Source organism: Channa argus, chromosome 1 (genome assembly GCF_033026475.1).
Source record: "Channa argus isolate prfri chromosome 1, Channa argus male v1.0, whole genome shotgun sequence".
NCBI classification, from domain to species: Eukaryota; Metazoa; Chordata; class Actinopteri; order Anabantiformes; family Channidae; genus Channa; species Channa argus.
Genome location: NC_090197.1, coordinates 11,840,499 through 11,867,486, shown reverse-complemented (window position 1 = coordinate 11,867,486; position 26,988 = coordinate 11,840,499). Strand labels below are relative to the sequence as shown.

The window sequence follows — 26,988 nt, the reverse complement described above, 5'->3', positions numbered from 1 at the left end:
GAGAAATAATTCTTTAATATATATTTCAATAATACTGCAGTTCTCGACCCTGCCGTGATGTCGTTTCTCTAAACAGATGTGACAGAACCAAGGCGAGGTATTTCTGCCATAGTTAGACATATGATGCTCACATCGCTGTGTAGTTTCACGTGGCAGCCTTAGTGTTCCCCGGTGAGTAGTGGCACATGGCACAAGGAATAACAAATGAGTCCATGACCCACGGTAGTTATTCAGGGTGTGTTTGTGGAGCAGGCAAACAGCATATGCTATTTGCTTTGCAGTAGATTCATAAGTGAAAATTGCATTGTGCCACCATTTGGAGAGCAGGTGATGGAGTGCGGATGGAAACAAAGAGATTGTTGCTCTCCTGTTTTCTGGTGATGTGGTACCATTCTACTGAAAGATTCACACATCCTGCCTCTCATCTGAACACGGATTCCGATTTGTCAACATACGTATATGTCGGCCTTTTTTTAACCACATTCATTAAGAGCTGCAACTATGTGCATTTAATTGCGAGTGCTTGTAAACTTATTGTGATTGGAATGTGAGACGGCATTCTGCGCATGTTTAAGTGCAGGCATGTGATTTCACTTCTGTGTCCGTTAATTCTTCGACCCAGCAGGTTTTGTGAGCACATTTTTTATGCAGCCATGTTCTGGGGAGACAGAGGGGAGCAGGCCCACCTGGATACGGCCTATTGAAGGCACTTAACATCCACCACCACGGCTCATTTGACCCATGCACCGTGGAGAAAACACGCATGACCATTTTATGATGCGGTGAGCCCCGTTGAGGGGAGCTCTGAGGATCAGAAGTGGTAGCTCTGAGAACAGCATGCACTGAATAGGACAGTCTGTTTATCATGGAGAAATGACTGTCGTATGTTGCCATCACATGGGATTGGAATTCTTTACTGTTGACCATGGAGCATATTTGTGATCTTGGGAACCTGACGCAGTGGTTCTGCACTTTCTTCTCCCTCACAGCCTTGTAACACAGAGTCAAATATTCTCCATAAAGCAACTCATACTAATTTTTTTGAAAGTTTTTTGTTATTTGTTCGTTTTCTTCTTCTTTTTTTGGTCAAGAAAGTGGCTGTGATGGAGTTCAGATGTTTATTTGTTGTATTTTAGTAAAATTAGTTAAATTTGGAATGTCAAAACCTGCACACCTCTTCTTTCATTTAGGCCACCTTCTCTTCAGAATTTCAGAAGTATCTTTTTGCAAGTGAGCTTGATCACACATACTTTAGTCACAGGTTTACCATGTTGAATTTCACAGTTAATGAACAAAAATTAAATCTTTATTGAGTCATTGTACCTAGGCAAATATATTTAAAACATTTGTTGAGTAGCTGTGTTAGATTCTCCCCTTTATAGTTCAACAATCAGAATTACAGATTCTCCGCAAATGGCTGGAAAGACTTCACCTAACAGTAATTGCATGTTCAGTGTGGAGTTGACTTACATCCTAAAAACTCAACCTGTGCTTTCATGTTGAAAAACACCATTGAATTTACATTCCTTGGGTGAATGGTTAAAGCCTATAAAAATAAGAGTCTCATTATGCCAAGTTGCCGCATAAGAAAATTAGAGGATTTCATGTGTTTAGTTTGTTGTTCTATGTCATCTCTGTCAAACGTAAAAGTAAAAGTTTTCTTAACTTACTACACTATACAGAAAGACAAAATTACTATCCTGGTATGAAAAAGAAAGGTTGGAAAGCTACGATTTGTTGTGAACAGACAAATCAACAAAAGAGGTAGGAAAGAAATTAAGTGAAGCTCTAATACCAACTTAGTCAGTCAGAATTTACTGATACAGTAGGTTTCCTGCCTCAGCCCACAGAAGTTTTCATGTTGGTCAGTAGTGGAAATCAAACGGCTCACCAGCCTTTCCTTTAACACCCTTTCCTCCCCATCATCTCCGAAACCAAAACCATCACCAGCAATCTCTGCATCCACATGATGCCAGCCAGGAGGAATTCAATCTCAGAAATGATATCATGAATGATGCATAAGATGGAAGAATGCATTTACCCCGGCGACAACACAATGAGCTGTTGTTGCAAACCCTGTAATGGAAAAATACGTCGAATACAGTGATGAAAATGTATTATGAAACCAGGGAGACATTTGTGGTGGTCGTCTACTCACGAGCTGAGGAAACAGGACAGAGGACATAACCACAGCTTATAAGAAAATTCCTCAATATTTCTACAAAGGCACAATGAATGTGTCTTTAAGTCCTCAGGGAGTGTAGCAAAGAGTCTTGCGTGCATACGTGTCTTTCCACTTATGCTATGTGTGCATAAGTTTTGTCTCCTTTTGCTGGAGCACAGGGGTAAGGCCGTCGTGCTCATCTTCCTTGTTAATAATGGATTTTTGATATAAGCTCCACATGAAATTTTAATCTCTGGAATATTAGCTCACCAAGGAAGATACACAATCAAATCAGGGGGTCGTGATTAAGCGGGTGAAGCGCATATGGACCCATTTAAATTCACATTAACCTGGCATCAAAGTGTATGAGCCATGACATTGATGGCAGACATAATTTAGTGGTGCTATGTCAGTTTTGTAATGTGAAGGTGTGATTCTGCTCTCACACATTCGCAAAAGCCTGAAAATGACACTTCATGTGGGAGATGAGACTATTCGGAGGCTTGAAAATGTTTTAGAATGTGGCTGCTGTGTGGCTTCCTTATCTACAAGCCCCTTGAAATGCCACGATCAACAACAAAGTGCTCCTTTTCACAAGTATTGGTTGTGTAGACGCAACCTGACATAGTTTTTTTACTGATTAACACCTACCTTGTCAAACTACCAAGACAAAATGTTTTGACATTTTACCTCCTGATATACACAGTCACGGCAGGTCATTCATCCACTATCCTGATGTTGTGGGGGAAAAAAACAAGTTTGCATTAATACAGAGCTGAGTATACTCCCCAACAAAAGCAGTTTTTTCGCAACTAAATAAACTAAATTAAAATTGTACTACTTTGCTGTTTCAAAATTCAAAAATCAAACAACTTTGTTGATCCCATAGGGAAATTGTGTTGCCTTGATTCAGCTGCTTTCCACCAAACCAAGACAATACACAAGTACAAGTACTAATTACTGATCAGTAAGTAAGAACAAACCCAGCTAAAGGAGTAAACATAAATTAAATAAAAACAAAACTATTTGTCCATTTTGACCATTTAGTCCGCTCCTTTTTACAGAAGGGGGATGAGTTGAACAGTTTAATGGCCAATGGGTAGAAAGCATCTCCTGTGTTGTTCTGTGGAGCACTTGACTGGGATCAGTCTCTGGCTGAAAGTGCTCCTCAGTGCAGCCAGCACACAGTGGAGTGGGTGGGAGGGATTGTCCAGGACTGAGAGGAGTTTGGACAATATTCTCCTCTCGCCATTCGCCCCTACATGCAGAGGGTCCAGCTTCTCCCCAGAAAGGAACCAGTCCTCAATATTCGATTGTCAGTTTGTCATTAGTTGTTTCAGGAAATGAGTTTAAAAATTATTTCTTTGACATTTTATTGTAAAGGTTAATATCTTTGATAGGACTGCCTCAAACAGAATAACACACTAATACCAGACAAACTCACACCTTGTTGATTTTGGTCTTTTAATGGGATTTTTGGCAATAACAAAAATACATAAACATCACGATTTGAAGCTACATCGTGCAACAAAGTAGTGCTAGCATGAGACTCCAATTCAGTCCCCTCTGCTCCATCTAGCTCTCCCTGCTACGCCATGCTCTTCTGCCTCCTGTTACACTCCAGTACATTTTGCACAGCCCTCCAGGTATTAGCCATTGGCAAATTAAAATAATTAAGAATGAGGCAAAATTTCCTAATCAAGCAAAAATTATTGTAGTTCACAGTTTAGTTAGAAGGATGTAGAAATGTCTCTTCACTGCTAACAGTGCTGTTCAATGAGTCTGATTTACGACTTAACAAGAAGATAAGCCTTGGAAGCATTTCGACTAGGGCTCTCACTGCATTAAATTCAAATTCCATTCAATGCCACAAATGTTTTTTGATGCCGGGATTATGACATTTGGTTGCTCACACTATGAAGGTTGTAATCATGGTCAACTTGCTTTTCCAAAGCTCCTCCAGGTGTCATTATCTGAATTTTTAACAAAGAAAGACTCTTCTTATTTTGATATACGGATAAGGACATTAAATTCTAAATACATTTACACTGCCTAAACTAAAGCCATGGAAAGTTGAGATGAAAGTTGATGAAGTCATCCTTTAAAGTAAACTAAAACTTCGTTTGCACTAAGTGGAATTAGCAGAAGTCAAGTTACATAGATAATGTAGTTACTGTGTTTAGGATTCATTTTCTCTGCTGACTGCTCTCTGTGTCAAAGGGCGTGGTAGCTTCTGCGCACACACACACACACACACACACACACACACACACACACACACACACACACACACACACACACACAGCACAGCACAGCACAGTTGCAACCTGCTTCCCATGATCTCCATTCCAATGTGGATATAACCATAGTAAGTTTACTGGCTTTGCTAAGAATATGTTAAAACAATAGCTGTCTCTATGTTTCACTAACCATTTACCCTAAACATTACATAATCTAGTTATTGAGCAGTAGCAGTCTATCAGTCTCTTCCCTCTAGCAGCTGTCTCTGCCCTTCAGTGAGAAGAGCTGAGAATCTGTGAGTGATAGTGAGTGATTTCTATATTCTCAATTCATCACCCAGTGATTAATGTAATTTAACATTTATTTAACTGTCATTTATTTGGTTAAGATTTGACAATTAAATCAAGGTAAATATTGATTCTATGTGATTTTGCTGTTGGAGATATAAGTAATTTTCACTCAGTTGTTGGTTCACTAACTTCAACCATGTTGATAAGAAATGTGTCCCTTTAAAGTGAATTCCGAGTAGATAAAGTGTGTGAATTACATGGAAGTCATGGAGTTAATCCATTACGTTTTTTATGTACAGCTTTATTTTGTACCTAAAAAAAAATACGTTTCAAAATAGTTTTATACTTTAACTTTTTTAGTGCTAGAAGCTGTTGGACACTCAATCTGTCTTAAAGCCACAGTTGTAAACTAAAGTGAACATACACTGGTTATAGACTTTTGATATATTTTATAGAGTTTTGAGAACGTGTTGATGTCAAAAAAACTCCATTAACTTAAAACCTGTGCATAAAATCTTTCGGGGGTTTGTTTATTAAAGCCAGGTTTGTGTCATAACACCCCCTGTCCTTTATGCTGTACAGTATGTACACAACACCAGCTACACCAGCACTGAGCAGGTTCAGCTGAGAGAGTAAAACATAGCCCCACCACTGTGTTAGCATACTCAGAGGCTTCATAATGTATCACCCACTTTTGTTCCTTACACAGCATCTATCATCTCAGCATAATACAGAGTAGCAAGAAAGCCATTTTCCATGAGCAGTAATAGGACAAAGATTGACAACATGTGCATGTTTGTGTGTATAAAGCCGTGTGTGTGTGTGCACGCGCGCGTGCACATATGAGATGCATTGCTGTGCAGGAGAGCTGTATGTAATTATGTGAGTGAATAAGTGTAGATCTTAAAACTAAACTAAACACCTTGGTGCCTCTGGGCTGCTAGGACATACTTTGTTGTCATTGGCTTGGATTGCACTCATGGGAAGAATTCTGTAGCTGAATAATGTGATGTATTAAGTTGTGCTCTGCAGCAATGTATGGTAATTTTAAGGTTTTTATTTAATCAGGTAACATTGTATTCTAGCCAATTTAACACTGCGTGAGCAAGGTGAACCTCTAATCTATTGCTCCCTTAGATTCACTGAGAAACCCTGGTTGGCTCATACACATATATTGTTCTTTTTCGCTTTTGTATGTTATTAAAAACATATCTTCTTAAATCTTGTGCCTTTTTACAAACCTTTAATTCATTTCAAACATGATCGATTACCTTCGTAGTTTACATTCAGAATTTTGGCAGATCAGACAAGCAAACTGTCTCGCTGATTGTATCAAGGAGTGTGCTAGTATTGGAGTTAGGGGGGAAAAGTTGAATCTGTGCAGCTTACAATTTATACAATTTATCGAAATTTGGCTACGGTACAGTAGGAAGCTTGGTATTTCTAAAACGACAAGATGCAACAAAGGTCGGCAGAAACGCTTTTGATTTTCCAAATATATGTTGACTTTGCAGCTCCTGCTTTTGCTCCTTTCCCACTTCCCGCCTCGGTTTTCCTCAACACGTCGAAGTTCCCCTGGGCAAGACACTGAACCCCTAAGAGCCCATCCAGATGCCCAGCTGCGCAGCCCAGTCCAAAGGCCGTCTTCGATAAAATGTGGCAGCAATCCGGCGTAAAAACTCAAAGTGCGAACAAGCTCCGCTCTGGCGACCCCTGAAGGGACAAGCCGAAAGCCGTTGATCTTTTTTGTAATGTGGACTTGATAGAAACTTAATAGAAACACGAGGTACATACTGAAGTGTACATGCTAAAGTAATTGTACTATTGCTGAGGTGATTCAAATAATGAAAAAAATAATAACTAGGTTTAATTCAGGTTATTAAACTCTGATAATTGTATGCCTGCTTGGTTTTGCTGTCTTCATCCCAAACCCCTGCTTATACCCTATTATCACTGTGCTGTTAAAGCCATGTTTAGCTGACAGGTGTTTTATGCTGTTTGTTCAGACATTATATGTTAATTGAACTGAAAATGGCTGCTCTGGGTGATGGCACAGATCCTTCGCCTCAGTCCTTTGTTTCCAACAGAAGGTTTGAATCAGGAATGTGGGTTTCATCAGCCCTCCCCCCTCCCAGTGAGCAGCAGAAGGACCTCATGCATTACCAGCTTGCGCTCTCGTCGTCTTTCTTTTGCTCCATACCATGCTGTTCTGTGATTGAGCGCATCTAAGTCGAAGACATTCGTACATATGTTTGGTTGAAATGTGCGTTTGTGTATCTCAGCGTGTTTCTAAGAATGTGTATTAGGTTGAAAGAGACTGTCTACAAGTCTACAAAGTTTCACCATCTGTCTGTAGAACCTGACTTTGATCAGTGCATGTCGCAACTGTAACGAACACTATATGAAAAAGGCTTTCATGGTAATGCAGGGCAGAATAATTTAGTTACTGTTTGCTTGATAGGCTGCAACTTGCACAATCAGAATGTAACACCAAACTGTGACCCTGACAGTCTAACACTGTGACACTTTAGTTTCAAGCGCCCCACCAGTTATGCTGGTCTATTTCTGGTAGTTGCCTGGCAAAGTTTCTTTGTAGTCCCTCTCAATTTAATGTCAAGTTTTTAGGTTGGTCTTTTCTGCACATTCTGCAGACTCACACTCTTGCCCACAGCAAGATCTTAGTAGAGATACTCAACTTATATACAGGGGCACAGAAAGACTCCCTCTGGCATCTCCAAACTTGTCAGCAACACATCCTAACAACAGAAGCAACACGGCAACTACTGCTTTCTTGCCGTTTTCTCCAACCAGAAAACATGGCGCACCTTTGTTTGCTTTAATTGTGCTCTTTCAGATTGCTGGTAAGCCACACAACAAGCCCGAGTGACATACCTGAGGGAGATGAATAGTATGTATAGTGTACAGTGTCAACCACATACACACTGGTGCACAAGGAAACACACCCTCGTCAAGCATGTTTCTATGTTTAGAGGAGCAGCCACAAACCCCTGTAGAGCCAATTACCTATACAGCTCTAATCTCTTGAGCAAGCTGAAAGGATAGAGAGGTAGATGAGAGGAGGAAGAAACCACGATAAAGGGTGTTGGATATGGAAGATGGTGAAAGGAGGGGAGGACAAACAGAAATGGGTTGTTGAGAAAAGAAACGCCTGATGAATGAGAGAAGGGGGAGTAGGAAATGAAAAGTTGCAGAAAGGGGCTATGGAGAGGTCAGTGTTACGAAGAGGGGAGAATAATAAATGGAATTATAGTAAGAGGGAAAAAAATGCATGTTGGCAAGAGACTGAGGGCATCTCTGATCCACTATACAGTGTTAGATGCAGTGCCCCTAGTCAAGACACATATCTATCTGTCTAACTTTTATCAGTTAAATGGATACAGCCCGGAGAGCCCCATAGGCAGAACATGACACTTCTAACGGCTGATGTCTCTTTTCCCTCAAGCGTTGTCAAAAGGCAACAAGAGCTTCTTTAATGTGTTATATCTGCTTGTCATGTCAGCTGCATCGTTTCTGTCTTTTTCTCTAGCTTCCTTACCTTTTGTCTCTTTCACCTTCTGCACCATAATCCTATCTCTCTCTTTATTTTTTGGTTAACCCAGATGCTCACTTTCTTTTTTTCTTTTTTTTACTAATACTCCCCCCTTCCCTGCAGCATGGTAATGTTCTCAGAAATTACAGTGAGGTAAACAGAGCCGGGTGTCGAAATGAAATAACTGCTACAGGGCTGTCAGTTCTAGCAAGGGGGCCATCCGTCAGCGGGAAATGACACGTCACCCACCCCCGCCTGTCACACACACAGTTGGATTCCTCCTGTCTTCCTGGTGGCAAGGTGAAGGAATTATGCCCATCAAAAGCCCAGCGCAGCCTGGAGCCTTTCCATTAACCTTCTGCAACAGTGGTCAGTGGCAAGGGGACAGACACAACTGCCATCAAACACACAAGAAGCCGGCATGCTTTTATGCTTCTGGGAAATACGCAAGCAAAACAAACAAAAGAAAAACATGCATGCATAGGCACAGCATTACAGTATGGATTTCTGACATACACTTATAATTACTTTGTGGCAGGATATACACAGGAACACGCAACCCCCCACACACCTCAATTACAGTTTCATTCATAGCCTGACAGCAGAGCGCACGTGATGGCTGGCATTAGCGGAAATTAAATCTCCTTGCAGAATGGGCCACCCCATCTCACCTCCCGTCAAAATGCTCCCATTTCCACTTCTCCCTGCAACCTTCTCATCTGGGTATTTAGGGCTTTGTGGCGCGGAACGTCATCAAAGAGAAAACTTGGCGAGGTGGCCGTGTGTAGACAAGGCCTCCCCGTGATAATCCCCCCAGCAAACTGAGCCCTCTACTATTAACTCATGCACATACATTACCGCTTCATGTTCTCTCGCATTCTTTGACCACATGTGCTGTCACATGCGCATAGGGGAAAGTGCTTCTATTCAATGGTGTGCAACATACACACGAGCGCACGTGAACCCTGATTTGATTGGCTTAGAGCAGTAAGAGAATCAGTCAGTTATTTCTTTGATCTGCAACTCATGTCTGCATTGGAATATGAAGTCTGTTTGACGTAATTCTGAAAAACATTGCCTCACGTAACCAATGAAACCCAAAGCAAAGCATTGCTGCATGGCCACATACACAAGAAGAGTGACCACGTGTACAGTTGATTTTTACAGGCAGATTTAATTAAGCTTCATTCACTGCCAAATCCTATGGTAAATAAACTTTTTCTTGCTTGGTCTAAAACGCATAAATGTGACAAACCTGGAATGAAGGAGAGCTTTAGTGTGCCCCAAAGTAAGGTAATTGAGTTTCTGGTTGAAAGAGGAAGAACTGCAGATTCTCAGCTTTCTCGTTGGGAACCGGCTTTCTCCCAAAGGCTTTAATCAGATCAAACATGTCCTGTCAGATAAGACGGCTAATTAATCAGGGGAGGGACTAGCCTTCTCCTCTGACAGATGGAGAGATGGAGGCAGGACGCTGGAGGTGGCGCATCCTCTCCTCCTTTTTAACCTCTTCCTCTTCCGTCAACAGAAAGCAAAACAAGACAGTGTTGCCTGTGGCAAAGCGCAGAGAGTTTGTAAAGATTCTCAAAGGCAGTGTTTACAATGCAGGCTTCAACTGAAGTATCTCCACAACCCCCAGCTGAGAAGAAGACAGGCTTCTCTATTAGAAGATGCTGTTTACAATACTGTGTATGCGTGTGAAGCAGATCGCTGAAAATTCCAGTTTCGCATCTTTGTTGAGGCCAAATCAACTTATTTTAGCATCAGCCCTTTGATGAAATTCAAGAATGCTTGTGGTTATGTAAAACCAACGATAATATTTTATGCTAAATTTTTTTATGTGCACATTGTCTTAATTTTCTTTTGGTGAAAGTCAGTTGGCTCCTTTCCTACTTGTCCTTGCTTCTCCTTTTCTTGTCTTGGTGCCAGTTCATAAAGTTTATGAGACTTTACTTGGCCGGTCTAACTTAGCCACTCCTGAACCTATGGAACACACTGTTCTTTAGCATTAATATCATATTCCTTTTTCTTTTTATAGATGTATGCCTTACTACATTCAGGAGTGTTCCTTTGCAGACGTTGGTGGACTAAAATGCAGCCCGATAAAAGCAATGCTTGCGAATAAGAAGACTTATAATAAATTACTTTATACATACAATCCCATATACAATTAATAAGAAGTGTTTTAACTGATGAATGTGTCCTCAGCTTGCTAACAATGTCCCAGGACACAGTTATTTTCCCCCTCTGTCACATCACTATAAGGTGAACTGGATGTAAATCTTCACTAAATGTTGCTGTGTTCATTCATTCATCACATTACACTGGCCACCAATGACAGATGACTTTCTGTAATCTTGATTTTCCTCTCAATAGATTTAACACAGGATGGTCCTAGCTGCTTTTGGATGAAAGGATTAGATATGTGGAAGCTCAATATAGGAAGCAGAAGTGATGAATGTGAGCTGGTAGCAGATCAGAATCTGGCTGGCAGCCTGATTGGATAGCTTACTTACTACCTGCATGAGAGGCTGGATTGAATGTAATTTAATATGTTAGAAACATCACAAAGATGCCCAATTAGAGATAAGAATGAAATAATGACATTTATTGTGGCTGACTGGCTCAGTGGCTGATTGACTGGTGGGGCTGGGCTGCTGTTTCCAGCTGTTCTACTGTAGTTCTCACCGGGCCCTATGCTACCTCAGGCTCAACCCACCACCAGCTGTGCAGCCCCTCCTACCTGGCAACAGCCTCTGGGCACTACAAAAACACTACTGTTTAACAATGCATGCTACACAACTTCACTGTCTGTGTTTTTTTGCCTCTGTCTGTTGATCTTTAAATGTAGTACTTTGCAAATGGAAACATACCCAGAGGATGCATGCTAGAAATTTATATACAGATCATGCGTCATCATCAGACTTTTCATTTACAAAAACCCAAAATGTAACATACACACACACTCAGAGGCACTGTTAACTTTTGCCAACAAGCATCCATTTTGCCTGTGTATAAATAAATTGTCATGGCTAAACATCATGTAAGTTCAGCCAGAATTTGGTTGCACTGTGAACCATCACTAAGTTGATGCATATCAGTATTCAGAATGATGGGAATGCATCGTTTCTCATTTCAGCTTCTCTCTCTTCCTCTTCCTCCCCTCTTCTCTCTATATCATGGCCTTACAGCAACAAGAGCAAGACCCCACCAACCTATACATCTCCAACCTGCCGGTGTCAATGGATGAGCAGGAGCTGGAGAACATGTTGAAGCCTCTGGGTCACGTCATCTCCACGAGGATACTGAGGGATGCCAACGGAGTCAGCAGAGGAGTCGGCTTCGCCAGGTACACGATGATGATGATGCTACCAACTCTAAATATGTTTCCTTGGTGCCTGTAGGAATGTATTAACTGACTTTTTAAGTGGCGAATGTATAGAACAGTGTCCATGCACCTTGTTTGGATCAATAGGCTGTTCAATACTCACTGCACATATATCTATTTTATATGGTTAAGAAAAGTGTGCCTGCTTGTCTGGTAGGCAGGCAGACACAGTGAGAAAGGTGTTTTTGCAAATGGATTTGACCACGTACATACACTTACTGCCTATACTGTAGATGTGTGTGCACATAAGCAAGTGCATGTAAAAAGACACAGGTGTATACTGTACATGCACTAAAGACACACACTTGTGTATTATGGGCATACGCACATTCACTCTAAAAAGTCTCTTAACAGAAAAATCCATCCTCCTTTAAACTTTAAAAGGTGATTTGTTTCTTTCCCAAGCCTGTTTGACAGTGTGTCTACCAGTGGACGAGTTTGGTTTTGTTCATGCTGGCAAACCAGAGTGTGTGTGTATGTGCATACATGCCTGTTAATGGATGCTTGTGATTGTGCATGCGCATTCATGGATATCAGCCATTATCCCCTTGTCCTTACAGTATAGCCGGGGCTGCTAAATTTCCACAGCCTATCACTGAACAGTTTATTTCTTTTTCTACTTAGAAAAGTTTCCACTCCAGCTTGTTAATCCCCCAAAGTCATAAACCGCTCTGTCCTTGTCCTCAGCATCAGCGACCAGGCTCTCATTCCTCTCCACACATTCCTTCCTTGTTTACCCAGAGGGGACTGCAGAACCGCCATCTTGCAGGGATTTTTCTTAATCACCTGCTCTTGCTGAACTCCTCTCCTATTCCCTGCTCTATTACCAAGGGTTACAGCAGGACAAACACACACCAGACAAACAAACGTGTGTTTATGCACAAACATGAGCATATGCATGGACGATATGTACACATACCTACACACACACTGTGTGTGCACATGTGCACATATACCAACGCGCACACTCAAAAGCAGACTTTTACACATACACACACACAGACAGGTAGGCAGCTTTCTGCAGAGCACAGCAACAACCTGCCACAGGCCACCTGTTCGAAGAGCCATCAGCAGGAGGAGGAAGAGAGGTGATAGAAAGGGAGAGTGAGACAGCAGGAAAGGAAGGGACAGAAGTGTGAAACAATGGCCGGGTTAAAAGAAGTAATCATTCAGGTTATTATAAAGAGAAAGAGAAGGTGATTGGAAGGAGAAAGCTGTATAAGACAGGGGAAGGCTGAGGAATAGATAGTGGAATAAATATGGGCGAAAATACAAGAGGTGAATAAGTTGTGTTTTTAGTTTGGATAAGGTACATCTGAAAAAAAAATACAGTGGAGCAGGTTTAATTTTTCCATGTGTGGATCAACGTATAACAGAACGGTTGGTAATTGATGAGTACAGTTTAGAAAAAAAGGCCAGAGAGATGCCAAGACAAAAGAAAATAAAAGAATCAATGTTTTTTATAAATTGTAGAGCTCCGGTTAGTTGTGTCAACAGACAGACAGCTGCTGAGGGTTGGGCCATGAGGGGCATTAGAGAGAGTAAACTGAGCTAAGTGTTTGTGGGCTGATCCATTACTGTTATCAGAGCCCATTACTCCAGCCCCAGCACTAATCATTGCAGACAGCAGCACCTGATGCCATTAACCAGCAGCACATAGAGAACACAGAGAAAAGGCAGCCGGCCTCACTACCTACCTGGCTGGCTCAATGACTGACTGGCTGCCCCAAAAGCCTGACTCGCCAACAGACAGTCTGGCTGACCGGTTTGTTTCTCTGTGATTGCCTAATGGTACGTCTGCCTTATTTACTCCTTGTCTGCCCACCTGTTTTCTGTCTACCCACCTGCTGTACTGCTGGAAAGAGTGAAGGAGAGATGGTGTTTAGGAGGAATCAAACAGTGAAGAGCTAGATGGAGTGTGAGGAGGACGGATATAGAAAACTATAGGAAGAGCAAGAGAAACTAAGCTTTGGGTATGGATGACGCACCCAGATTCATGTTCAGCCCCTTTTAAAATAAGCAGCAAATATATACCAATAACTGATCTCAAAACAGTTTGGGTTTTGATAATGCAGTACCAAACTGCATAAATCATTGTTTTATGAGCACTCAGTGGAGTGTGCACTGTCTGCGGGATTTAGAGTATGTTGCCATGAGTATGCTTCATGCAGATCCTCTGTGTGTTGCTAACCTGCCTCCCGAAACCTTGTGGAAGGGTAATTGACATGTTTGTGTAACTGTGTTAAAGTGCATTTATGTGTATGACCATGCATTAGGAGCTTATTATAAATGCATGCATGCATACGAATTACACATAAACATAAACGCACTGTACTATACACTCCTGTTACATTCAGCGTTATTGGTTGGATATGGATATGCTTTCATCCAGACATATTGCCAAAGCATGCATTATGCAGAAACAGACTAAAAGACACGTACAAAACTCATAATGAAATGATTAAATCCTAATTTACAAGTTTTATTGTTTTATTTAGGTGCAGTTCACTCATGGCTGCATGTGTTCAGACAATATTTGAGAAGTTGGTCTCAATCTCATTTCATACACAAAACTCATTTCAATAAATTTTAGTACGTTAATATATTTATGTGTTCAAGATCAGTTAATAGTGGTCATGGGTATATTATCAGCAGATTCACACTGGCTGTTTAGAATCAGTAAGAAAAGAAAGGGAGAAGGCGGGATACTGGGTCAGTGAGAGATGGATGACACCAGGAAGTGTGGAAGATTAAATATTCTAAAAAGAGAAATGGGGAAAGGAAAGAGGAGAAAGATGTTCATGTGGATAGGGTGAAATGGAGAAACAAAGGAATGGAGAGGGAAGGAAAGGAGGGCAAAGAAAGTGAGAGAGATGGGGCAGGAGAGAGTGAGGGTAACTGTGAAAGATGGAGGAAATAACCAAGGTTGAAAGACGAGAAGAAATGAGAGAGACGTCAAAAAGTAGAGGTGCAGACAGGCCAGGAGTAAGATGGATGGGACGGAGAGAGCGATAAAGAAGCAATGGTAAAAAAAAAAGGAAGGAAGGAAGAAGGCAGAGATAGCAGAAGGATGAGAGACGGAGGACATAGAAGTGAGAGGCTGACAGGATGATATGAGTATTCTAGGAGGTGAGCGTGAGAAAAGCATAAAAAAAATCTGGAAAGCAATGAATTCTGCACATTGCAAGAGCACATTACCATGTAGGTGTAGCAATCGCTCAAGCCTGCGTTTTTTTTAAATGCTATTTTGAGTATATATTAAAGAATCTGCTAACATATGTTCTGTGTGTGCACATAATGTGTAGTTTGATGTTACTGTAACACAATTGAAATGTTTTCCACATAAATATTTCTTTAGAGAAAATAAACTACAGCCACAACTAGTTTTGCTCCTGCTAGAGTTACTACAGCCAACAGGGGGAGACTAATTATAACATTGTCAAGTGATGTGCACCTTCTGGCCTACTGTTTACAGTCTGATATCAGCCATTTAATTTGGGCATAACATCCAAAAAGCTGAAGTTAAGTCCTAGTTTCACTGGGCGTAGGCAGGGCACTAAATTCCTAGTTTCTTGTTATCTCAGTGAGGTTGGTGGGTAACCATTAAAAGCTGTAGGGAGAGACTGCAAACAGCAATATAAATAGTCCAGCACACTAACCCATATAAACTAGGCAAGAAAGTGAATAGGGCCTTTCTTTTTATCTTAGTATAGGAATGTGTGTCGCGTGGCTTGTGTACTCGTCAGTGACTTTTATAGAGTTAAAAGTAAGGAATTAGATAGTGAAAGTTGATGCATTGCTCTGCTGTGTGTCCATGCCAACATACAGTGAATTATTAGTATTCTAAAGTAATAATGCTTCCATACATAAAACCCAGCCAGTCCGGAACATCTGACTAGAAGACTACTTAAGGTGAGTATCAGAGGCAGTATTTACTGTACGTCAGACACCACAATGTGGAGTATCACACATTGATATATGTTTTCTGTGGTGACCCTTTGGATGTCATTCTGTTTTGTGTCATAAATAAACCAACCATTTGTACCACGAAGCAAATCAGTAGGCCTACATTCACCACAAGGACTCTCCCTTTGTATAGTGTAGATTTATTTGTCAAACATAGTGAATATTCTTAAATTACATCCCATGTATCATCTTTTGTTGCAGGATGGAGTCCACAGAAAAGTGTGAAGTAGTGATCCAGCATTTCAATGGAAAATACCTTAAAACCCCGCCAGGCATTCCAGGTGAGTCTCCCCTTTATTGCTTGACACAGCCACATCACATTTTTCCTTTCTTTTCTTGGAAAATCTTCCCCTTTTCCAATGAGAAACCTCCTTTCTAATTCAATTATAGTAATTTTTCATCTCGGATCTGCCGGACAGCTTGATAAATTGTGTACACCGGTGATTCTGACACCTGAAGCTAGCTGTCGTAGCTATGGCTGAATAGCTGATGGTTGCGTAGGATTCTTTCTCTTCCTTTCTCTCTCTTCCTCTGTCACATCTCTCTCTCTCTCCCTGGTGAGACTGCTCTTGCTGCTGCAGGCTGAAACTTCTCAGGCAGGAAAAAAACCCTCTTAATATTTACACTCCTGCCTCTGTGCTGTTCTTTGCAATCTACTTAAGAGCTTGCACTCTCCCCTTTTTCCTTTCAGGCTCATGCTCTCTGTTGCTGTGTCTGCTCTCCTTCCCATCTCTCTTTTATGCAGTCACCCTACTAGACAGTGAACTGCAGCCAAGGACAGAGCAAAAAGGAAATAGAGGATGAAAGAAAGAATGTCACAAAATGGAGACAGATGTAGAGACAAGATTGGATCCCATTGTGCACTAGCACAGAAATTTGTCTTTTATTCAGCATCCAAAGTGTCTCTGTCACTGTCCCAAAAGTTTTGAACAAAAGGAGACAAAGCACTGAAAATGTCAGAAACAGTGCAAGTCTCTTAGGGAGTAGTGGGGACAAGGTGGCAGCAACAAAAAAAAAAAAAAAAGAGGTGAAGTACAGCGAGGATATGAAAGAAAGAGTCAGAGGGAAAGCATGCATGATGAAAAAAATGCTGCCTAGGCACTTTTGGGGCTAGGTGCTGCAGCGCTCAAAGCCCAGTAGGACGTACAGGCCAGACAGGGCAATACCAAGGAGATCTCCTTCACCCCTTTGGCAATTTTATTAAAAATACTCACACCTACAACCAGCGGCACAGAAACAGAACCCATAAATCGCTCCCTGCTATCCAGTAATATCTCAGAAGGACTGGATTTAGAATCTCCATATATGCTCAGCCACTGTATAGCCAGCAGCCATTAAAGGCAAGGTGAGCGGTTATATTGAAGTTGAGCCGTAATAGGAAACCTTTAAAGCTGTAATATCAGGCTGACCTTCCCCTTAAAGGGTCCATCTCCTAGCCGCTCAGGCTTTATTATTGTTAATGGATTGTTCAGGCTTGTGCCAAGCATGGAGATTTACTGCCCTGATCAAGGAAATCCTTCTGTGGAATTAAGAATGGTTAAGTTTACAGGGTCTCTTCTGGTCTGGCGCTACTCTGGTCCCTCCTAAAGGGTTCATGAAATCTCCCTTTTCCTTTGCTGTAAGCCCGAAAATATGCACACGGCTTTTGCAAAAGCTGTTATTGTTCCTGGTGTTGTTGCACATCGTAGTCTCACAGGATAAGTTTATACTTACAGTGTAACGTAACACAATACAAAAGAGTAATTGATTAAGTGTGTTCATGCTTCAGGTTTTATAATGGTGCCCCCTAGTCCTATACTGAATAAGAATGGATAGCGGCTCACTCTGCTATTACTTTGATACTTTTCTGACAGTCTCAATTCAAAAGTGGGGTGTGGTTGAGTGTTTTTCCCCCCTGATTGACACTGTCCTTGTTGATTTGCTGGCTCTTAAATGGAGGCGTTCCTCTGCTATCAAACTCAGATGAGCCTGTGTGGACCCTGTACTGTTTGTTTCTCACAGAAATAACAAAGAACCCTCGGTAGATTTGTATTTGTGCATATGTGAATAGTGTGCATATTATGCCACTACATTTTTATTAGTTTCTATGTTCGGATTTGTGTGTGCACATGCAAAATGTATGCATTGTATGTGGGGACACGTATATATACTGTATTTGTGTGTTGACAGAGTCAGCGTGTATTATGTTGGTGGTAGAGCCCCTTGCTATGCAGGGCAGCTTCTTCATCCATCCTGCTTTGACAGCTCAGCGGCACTTCCCAAGGGTGCTATCTGTGTGTGTGCGCGCGTGTGTGTGTTGCATGCAAGGCTATGTTTGTGTGACAGCCATGACTACTACACTGTGAGCGTTGACACACAAACCACATAAGCACAGGTGTAGTCATGCATCACTAACTTTGACCTGAATGAAATGTCAGCGTCCTTATATTACTAATGAGACCCTTTTTTTTGCACCAGTTAGGATTTGAAACAAACCCCACACACACCTGAAACGGCTGTAAATATATGCACACACATTCCTACACACACGTACACATATCCCTTTTAACAAGCATGGCATGCACGTGCTCCATACACTTTTCTGGATGTACAAAGCTCCGTCACCAATCCACTCAAGCCCATATCTGACAAGCCTCTGCATTTGCAGCTTAGCCACTCAATCACACTGCGTCAAGAGTTGGGGGTGTGTGTATTACTTTGTGTGTGGTGTGGTTGGCATTGTTACAGCTGCCCTCCCCTACTCAGGTCTGTCCAGTAGCAATACAAAAAAGGATATGGAGCTGTAACCCTTCTGTCCCATACCAGGAAGTAAATATGTCGATCTCAGGATGTTGTTCATCTGTTAAATTCAAGTGACCATGGGAAAATGAAAGGAAAGGAAGTTGCCATATTGGGAGGAAGTACACTTTAAGTTGAAGATAACGGGAAGGACATGGGGAGGAGGAACGTACAGAGCACAACAGAGGACTTTGGAGATGCCAACAGATGGCAGCTAATGGCGCCATAGACAGCTTCCATACACTTCCTGTTTAAATTTTAATGTATTTAACTTCCTTGTGATTACATGAGATGTTGAGCTGATACACTTTGTGGGGAGATGATAGCAGATGGCAGCTAATGATACTTAAACAGCTTCCCTATTCTTACTGTTCTTAGCTCTTATTATATGCAATTTTCTGTGGTTACATGTGTTTTGTAGATACCATATATTGTTAAATGTGGTTTTGATTTGTGCGAGTATGTACAGTATGTAAGGTTTTATATCAGTGCTTGTAGGGATCAGACATCCTTTATTACAGCAACTTAAATACAACTGTAAGTACATTGAACATGATAGACACTGTAATATTCTTTACAAGCAATAAAACACAACTACAGTACTGGAATAAGGGGGGTGCTTGCCAGGTAGTTGAACTGAATACTTGTCCCCATATTCTAGCAAGTTCTACAGAAACAAGTACTACAATACTCGCATATAAATGCATCTAATCAGTTATCCAGGTCAGGTTTGTTTGGAGAGGCCTGGTTTATATGAGCGGTACGTCGCAGACGTCCAACAAGCCAGTCACAGAGGCCTGCTCCAACCGCTCTGCTCTGCCCACGTCTGATTGTGATTCAGGGAGAGGGACATGATCGATAGCCCTGATGGAGCGCTACAGCTGTTTAGCTATTCAGTGCAATGCGGCAACCACTCTCCTTGTCGCTGAGCATGCATACATTCACACACAGATACAAACTCATGCACATAGTCAATACAGGCATGTGGATAAAGTACATATTTCGATTGAAGAAGCACCTCCACTCCATCAGTTTTGTGAAGGTGCAGATAACCCAGGAGTTCTTAAACCAAAGGAGGAGGACCGCACACAGACTTACATCTTTTGTACTTTAATTCCGAAAACATCATGTTAAATTAAAGCCCAGCATTTCTGCTTGTGCCTTGATCTGGGCCAAACAAGAAGAACGAAAAGGGAACAACTCTACTATACATTTTCAGACCACATGCAAGGCATCAAGACATAGTTTGCATTACCTGCAAATTGCCATGCGGGTACAATACTGATGAAGGCACAAGCTAATATGTACGGCTTCCATTTAACATGATGTTGTTTGGTTAAAGTGCAAAAGAAGCAAGTCTGTGTGTGGCCCTTCTTTAATTCATCTAAAGTACAGATATGACAAAATACATATGTACATGGACATGAAGGCAACAGTGCAACAGGCAACAGTACACAAACCAACAGTTCCTCTAATGTACACTAGACACAATAACCTCTTTTCTGACAAATGTTCAGCTTTGTAGTTGGATATTAGAATTAAGAGTTATCCTTGTTTTTCAGTGGATGTGGATTTTCTCAATACACAAAATAAATTGAATTTATAAAATGTAGCTACAGCAATAAACTATACTGAAGTGAGCCCAACAGGGATGCATTATGATTTACAGTGCAACTCTGAGCACTGGGAAAGTCAAAGGAAGCGCAGATAAAATGTGATTTAATCCGTTGGCTCCACTGAGCCTCGCTGATTAAAGCCCTGCATCCCACAATGCATTAACAGCTTAGAGATGACACCCTATGGTAAATGTAATCGAACCGGAGATACATTAGCCATTGTTTGGCTTTGGCAGGTGAGCAATCTCATGTACATCCCATATCGTGCAGACAATTGTGCAATTTAACTTTATTTTCTTGTCAACATTAGAACAGCTAAATAAACAAGGTGTGTTTTAAGAAGGGCCAGATGCAGGTCTCAGCGAGCATTGCCAAATGACAGCAGAAGACTTTGATTAATCCAGCATTCTCATGAATGTTTAACTCGGCAAACAGAGATTCAGTCCAGACTGAATGTGCAGTAACAGTGCAGCTTCTTCCTTTTCACTTCCGTTGTTGTTGTTCGCTTCATTGTCCTGCTGCCAATATGGCAGTGGAGCTAAGAGTCGACTCCAATATTGTCCAATAGATGCTGGATAAATAATGAAAACCACATCAGGAAGCAGCCACAGTGGCCCTGGGAGATGGGACCAAACGGAAACATGCAATATGTAGAAGCTCTTTTTCAATTCTTTTTTACATTTGTCTCCCTAATCTTATCCATTTTCACAATGTCTATTCAAAATGCAATAAAAGAAATTACACTTTCTATTATGTATACACCAAAATAGTACTCTGTTCTAGTGTATACCAAAAAAATGTTCATTTAGTTTAGTAAAAGCCATGTTCTTTAGGGAGAGTAATGGAAATCATCAGTGCAGTTTCCCACCCCACATATGAATGAGATTGCATCTGAAAATCCCAATAAAATTTCAATATTTCTGATTCTCTGTTAGAGATTCAGATGACACCCAGGCTTTTCTTGAACTGCTGCAGCTGTCAAGCTTATGCCAAACAGAGTTCATAGCTGCCACTCTTTGAGAGGGCTTTTAAACAAAACGTGGCATAGTCCAAAAGACAGTGCCGAATCCTAAGTGCTGGCCCCCAAGCACATTCTGTCATTATTTGAAGAACACAAGGCCTGTGCTGCTGAGGGAGGGGGCTGTTGCTGAGGGTGCTGTCGCTAAAAAAGATTCCCTCCCTGCTGGCACCCTCACCCAGGCAACGGTGCCAAGATAGCAGAGACAGCCCACAGTATTAAAATGTCCCTTACTGAATTAAGGCAAGTCCCAAATCACTTGGTAAGTCACAAAAAGCCCTTCTGAAACTGTCAGTCATACTTGAGTAATCCATATTAATTTCTGCAATCCCTCCCACATTCCCCTGGCTAATAACTGGCCTGTCGGCAGGCCCATTTCTCTCCCCTATGGCGTGTAGATGTAATGTGCAGCCAAGTAGGTTGGTGGCTTGGCTGTCAGCATATCTCAGACTTGGCTGCTTCTCCGAGCACAGCAAAGCACGGTCTTCCCATGATGCATCTGAGTGTCATGAACATGTGCTGCTCTACAGTATGACTTGTTTATATCTAATGTTTTCCTTCTACCCATTGACAGAAACTAAATGTCAAATCTATTAAGTATTGATAATTAATTTACTCCTGCTGTCACCTTGTGTAAACTGGCCATATTTCTGTGTCTGTCATCCTCGGTGGCAATCAGACAGCTTTTCAATATACACTGCCACAGATAATAATTAGACCCCAAACCTTCTTTTAAAAAGCACTTCTCAGGATATTGCATCATAATGAAATCTGTCCTCTTAGCCCTCAACCTTCCACCCCCCACACCTTACTTCACCCGCTTCCCATTAGAGGCAGGACACACAGGAAGTTATTATTGGCATCCCCAGTAAATCAGACAGCTTCCTGAAAAAGGATCAATTTCCCCTGATGCACTTTCTCATTATAACCTTATCTCGCCCACAGACAAAAATCTGGATTTGTCACGCTTTGTTTGTTTTGCCACTGAACTGTATCAATCAAGAGAGAAGCCAGCAGTTAGCAGACAGAGGAGGAAGAGAGCAGAGAGAGGAGTCACTCTGAGTGGCTCTGTCCCTGAAATATAAAGTACTCACCTGCTGCAGTGCCCTTCCACACAAAATAATATAAGCCCTTTGATTGGCTTCAAAGTTTGTTTAGGCAGAGGAGAGGAGCTCTGGCTCCTGGAGGGGTTTAGGCAGGAACGATTGACTTTGCTCTCCACTCAACCACATCTAATGTGGAGAGGGACTGAATGAAGGAGAGTTACCATGAGAAAAAGATACATAACGAGGCGGCGTAATAGAGAGGAATATAGCAGGAGTGCGATGGAAAGAAATAGATTAGGAGATGAGGAAATGTGACAGGAATAAGACGGGGAGATAAAAGGGAACAGATGGAAAGGGGCAGAGAGGGGAAGACAGTGATGGGTGGCCTAGGGAAGCAGAAAAGAGAGCAAAGTTGGATCAACCTGTGCTTTTTGAAGGTTAAATTTGAGAAAAGTTTAGGTTGCTGCATCTGCAGCAGACAAGATGAAAGGATGACATTGACTGTGTAACCGCTTCCTGAGCTTGACCCCAGTGACTCAGGCCCAGATGTCCACCATGTTGATCCCCTTCTATCTTTCTCCCAATCACCCAGCTCACATCTCTCGTTGCACTTTTTGCCGTCCTTGCCGTTATACTCTTTCTCATCCACTGCTCTCTCTCTCCGAATCGCCGCTTTCTCTGCACATCCTCACCTCCTTTCTGCTCGCTACACTCTATGCATCACGCACATTCTTGCTCATCCCTCTGTAATTCTCATCTATGTCACTGGATATAGCTGAGTGCACACAATATTAGTGTGAGCACAACAAGCACCTGAGGCAGCTTTTATTTATGAAGAACGTTTTTTCCCCGTCTTTGTTTGACATGTGTTTGCTTCTCTTCTATGCTGTGGATTCACTCACAGTATGTACAGCTGATAGTTGTGACAGCTGTCCATGCTCTTTTATTTCAGTTTTTCTTTCTTTTTAATATATCGTCCTTGTAGTTTTAACATTTGTATGCAATAAACTGGATCAGCATCAAGGTTGGGGGCTTGTTATTAATATGATTCTGACTGTAAAATACACATTAATTTATAATGCATCCAGTTATTACTAATACACTGTATCACATTTCGCCTCATTGCAAAACAAGCTGTGCTCTGTGGCTCCAGAGATTAAATTATGTGTTCGAACAATTTTTAAACAAATCCAGGATCTATCAGTTTTTACTTACCTGAGTTTGTACTGTGTGTTTGTACTCTGCAAACACATTTAAAACCGCCTCTAACTATGCATATGCACAAATAATGAAGGCCCGGCCATATTAGAATATGCGTATAAATCACTGCGTACGAAGAATGATGTTCCTAATTTACTAATGCATTGAAGTTATTGTATTAAACGAGAATGAACCTTAACTTAACCTAAAACATTTAATGGGGCAATTTTTGGTTTCCACCTCGGAAATAAATTTTCTCCCGTCATAAAATTCTTCTACATTTTACATCTACATTTATGGGCCCTGCCTCCATCTTGCTCTTCTATGATGCAACCCTCAGAAAACCTATTTCTTGATTGCCTGTTGATTTAGAGTAAATCTTATTCACTAACATGGCACGATTCTAAGATCAATTGGCAGGTGCTATTATTGGATGACATTAAATTGTAATGCACTTACAGTCCCCTGAATAAATTGTTATAACCCATTAAATTTTTCTCCACCAACAACCTCACATCTAGTGTCGTCGTTAGCAAGCTGGAACATGAAAGTAAGACAGAAATCATATTACACACTGTGCTCACCTAAGATCAGCATGTTATCACTGTGATTGTGACTGTTGGCATCCCAACGTTAGCACTTAGCTCAAAGCACATACAGGCATTCCCCCATGTTTTCTTCACGCATTTTCTTTGTCTGAAAAGTTTCACAGAGCTGGTAGCAAGGCTTTAGAGCTGGAGGCCATAATGAACTGCTCTAATTCATATACTTTTGTGAAGATTTTGAATCATGTACTTCTCCCCAGATCTAACCGGACTCTCCTACTACTTTAGGAAGTGTTGCGATGTGCACATTGTCTTCACGGATCCCTGGATTCCAGGTTTTAGCCATCAGTCAGCCTAATCTAATACAGGACCTGAGGCACTGCATTTCTTTTGCAAAGAATAATATTCAGCCTCTCAGCAGATACAGTAGGTCACTGAGCTCATAGCCTCTTGGCCAGGCCACCCGTCGACCAGAATAAAGATTAAGTTTGCTGAGGAGGATAATCATACTCCAAGGCCTCTGTGGTATGCAAGCAATTTGGCAGGCTTGCTTTCAGTGGTTCACTGGTCATCTCTTCGCTATCAGCCACCACCTAGGTTCAAGAACCAGAAAGTTATCTTTAATCAATTGCAGGTTATTGTTTTTCCACTGTAGCATGTTGCTGTCCTGTTTTGGGGTATAAACTTGGAAGCGAAAAGAAAAGGCGAGATATAGCCAGGTCCTCTGACTGACCAGAACTGACCTAAACTCTGATTGCATCCTGTGCACGCCTGCATTAGGGAAGCAGGGTAAGAAAATAAAGCAGGCATCAGTTACACTCGAGCACGTCACTGTCACCGTCCCAGGACACAGAGGGCAACGAGATAAATCTAACTGCTCCCCCAAAATAGAGCACGGGCTTCCATTAGAACAGGACGCAGGCTGTGTGGGAACAAGCAGAGGTCACTGTGGTCAGCAGAGTTATTTCAGTAGCGCCACCGGACCCCCAGGAGCGGACGCCAATTCATTCACTGCAGACTGCCTGCCAGCGGGGTGGAGTACACACACACACACAGGGACAAACAAAAGTGCACGCACACCTACATGCTCTGCCAATGGACAACCCGTAGGAGTGGGATGTGTTCCATTTGGTGAAACTTACTGCGATGGCGTTCGAGTTGGATGGCCAATGGTTTTTTTGTCACCTGGGGCTATTTGTGTCCTTTTCTGTCTGAGTGTATTTATATGAGAGCTGCCTGCTGGTGTTTGAGCTGAAGGACGCTGGAAACACACCTGGTTATGGGTTGACCTCATGTCTCAGACACACTGTCTCTCTGTCTCTCTTTGCTTGGCTGAGAGTAAAGCACAACATGGACTTTGGATCACACTTGTTTATTTGTGCTGCTTTTACTCAGCTAATATACTTTACCGTAGCTTTACAGACAGGGATGCACACTTTTTGACATTGCAAAAACACAATGATTTCTCACAGTTTCCTTTTTTCCTCCTTTGTTCTTTGAGCTTCTCAAAGAACTCTCTCACTTTCTCTGTCTTTCTCTCATACAACCACACACACCCTCAAATACACACATCAATAGTCCATTAGGTGTGTGTTGCTTTCATTACCTCCAGCTTGGCCCTGAGACAGCCTTCAGAGTGGAGTACAGCAGAGCAGAGCTGGCCAGGATTGCAGTATATATAGAGAGAAGTCTGGTAATTGCCAGCTCTCTGTTCTCTATCCTGTGCGTCAGGTGGAAAGTATGAATCTGCGGTGTCTGGGGACCACCCCCGCTGCGCTGCACCACATCTCGCTACTACTGTCTGTCCCCCCACTGCGCACCAGTAATAGGGGGAAAACAAGAGCGCTTAAAGGCCTTAGAGTGTCCAACAACTGCCACTCTAACAATACACACCACCATGGGAATAAAAAAAAATCAGGCAGCCCGCAGTAGCAGAGGAGAGAAGCACCTAAAGATATAGCCTCCCCCCAGATCTCTCTTTTTCTTGTCTTGCTTGCTACACCTTACAAAGTGCTGTTATTGTGCTACGCGTCCTTCTTTAAGAGGAATGTTTAGTTTGTTTTGTTTCACCTGCTAGAAAGGGCACGCTGTAAAATGTCACAGAGGTCCAAAAGAACTGTAAAAGTTCAAATAAAAGCAGACTCCCACATAAAGACCTAATATGATAATATTGAATAGTAAAAGTTATTGAAATCACTTCACAAATAAATATCAGTCCCTATAAGGGCAATGATCTGTAATAAGGATTTTACTTACAGCTTTTTCTTCTGCTGTGTGTGAATAAACACTTTTTTTTTGTTTTGTTTTCAGGAATTGTTCTTGAATCTGAGTGTATCTGAGTTCAGGGTGGATAGAAAAAGAAGCACAGGTCATTAGTGACATATTGCCAGACTTACTTTAGTGTTGCAAGATTAGTCATTTGTGCAACAGCTCTCAAACATATGGCTTCCACAAGCTACAGTGAGATCATTGTCTATGTTTGTACCTAGAGGATATTATTTATCCTGTTCTGTTATGTTCACATTTTATTTAAACGTTTTTTCTTACCTCATCACCATTGTACTTTGCAGGTTAGTAAATTTTAACATGAACTAAATGTCAAATTATGGCCTTTTTTATTGTACAAAGGGCACCCAACTAGAATGAACCACACTGTAAGAAAAGACTGAATCGTTGAATGATAAAGCATGAAAAATTATTTCAGAAAAACTCTAAGCAAACATATCTATTATGAAACGGATCAAATAAATGTGGGTGTTTCTTGCATTAAAACCAGTGCAGTGGGAAGAGCAGGATTAGTAAAGAATGAGCAAAAACATGCAAAAGGCTCCTTTTCAGATGTGGCTGAATAATGCGGTTTTTGTACTGTAGTGTGCAACTCAAGCCATTTATCAAAGGAATTGATTTATACTACAAAAGGCGCTGTTGCTTACAGGTAAAATAAACAAAGATGACTTATTTTCCCTTTGTCCTTGTTAATTATACCTGCAGTATCATGTTTAAAATAGGTTTTTAGTCTATAGCAGCGCTTACCTTTGGCCTTTACTGTGAACTATTCATATTTCTCTTTTAGCTTCGCCATAATCTTGCCACAGATGCATCCAGATCAATTTTTTAGGATGTCTTATTTGCAGAGCAAGGAGCGGGCTCTGCGCAGCGGGGGCTGGGTGGGGGATGCAGGCCGGGTGT

At 41.6% G+C, this 26,988-nt stretch overlaps 1 protein-coding gene across 9 annotated transcripts in view; it reads left to right on the top strand.

Moving 5' to 3' along the window:
• Window positions 1–26,988, top strand: part of rbms3 (RNA binding motif, single stranded interacting protein) — a 257,723-nt gene that overhangs the window by 184,402 nt on the left and 46,333 nt on the right. For all 9 annotated transcript variants that reach the window (XM_067497291.1, XM_067497282.1, XM_067497274.1 and 6 more), the window contains 2 exons: window positions 11,434–11,591; window positions 15,798–15,877. In XM_067497291.1, the coding sequence (XP_067353392.1) occupies window positions 11,434–11,591; window positions 15,798–15,877 (238 nt within the window). The remainder of the gene's footprint in view (window positions 1–11,433; window positions 11,592–15,797; window positions 15,878–26,988) is intronic.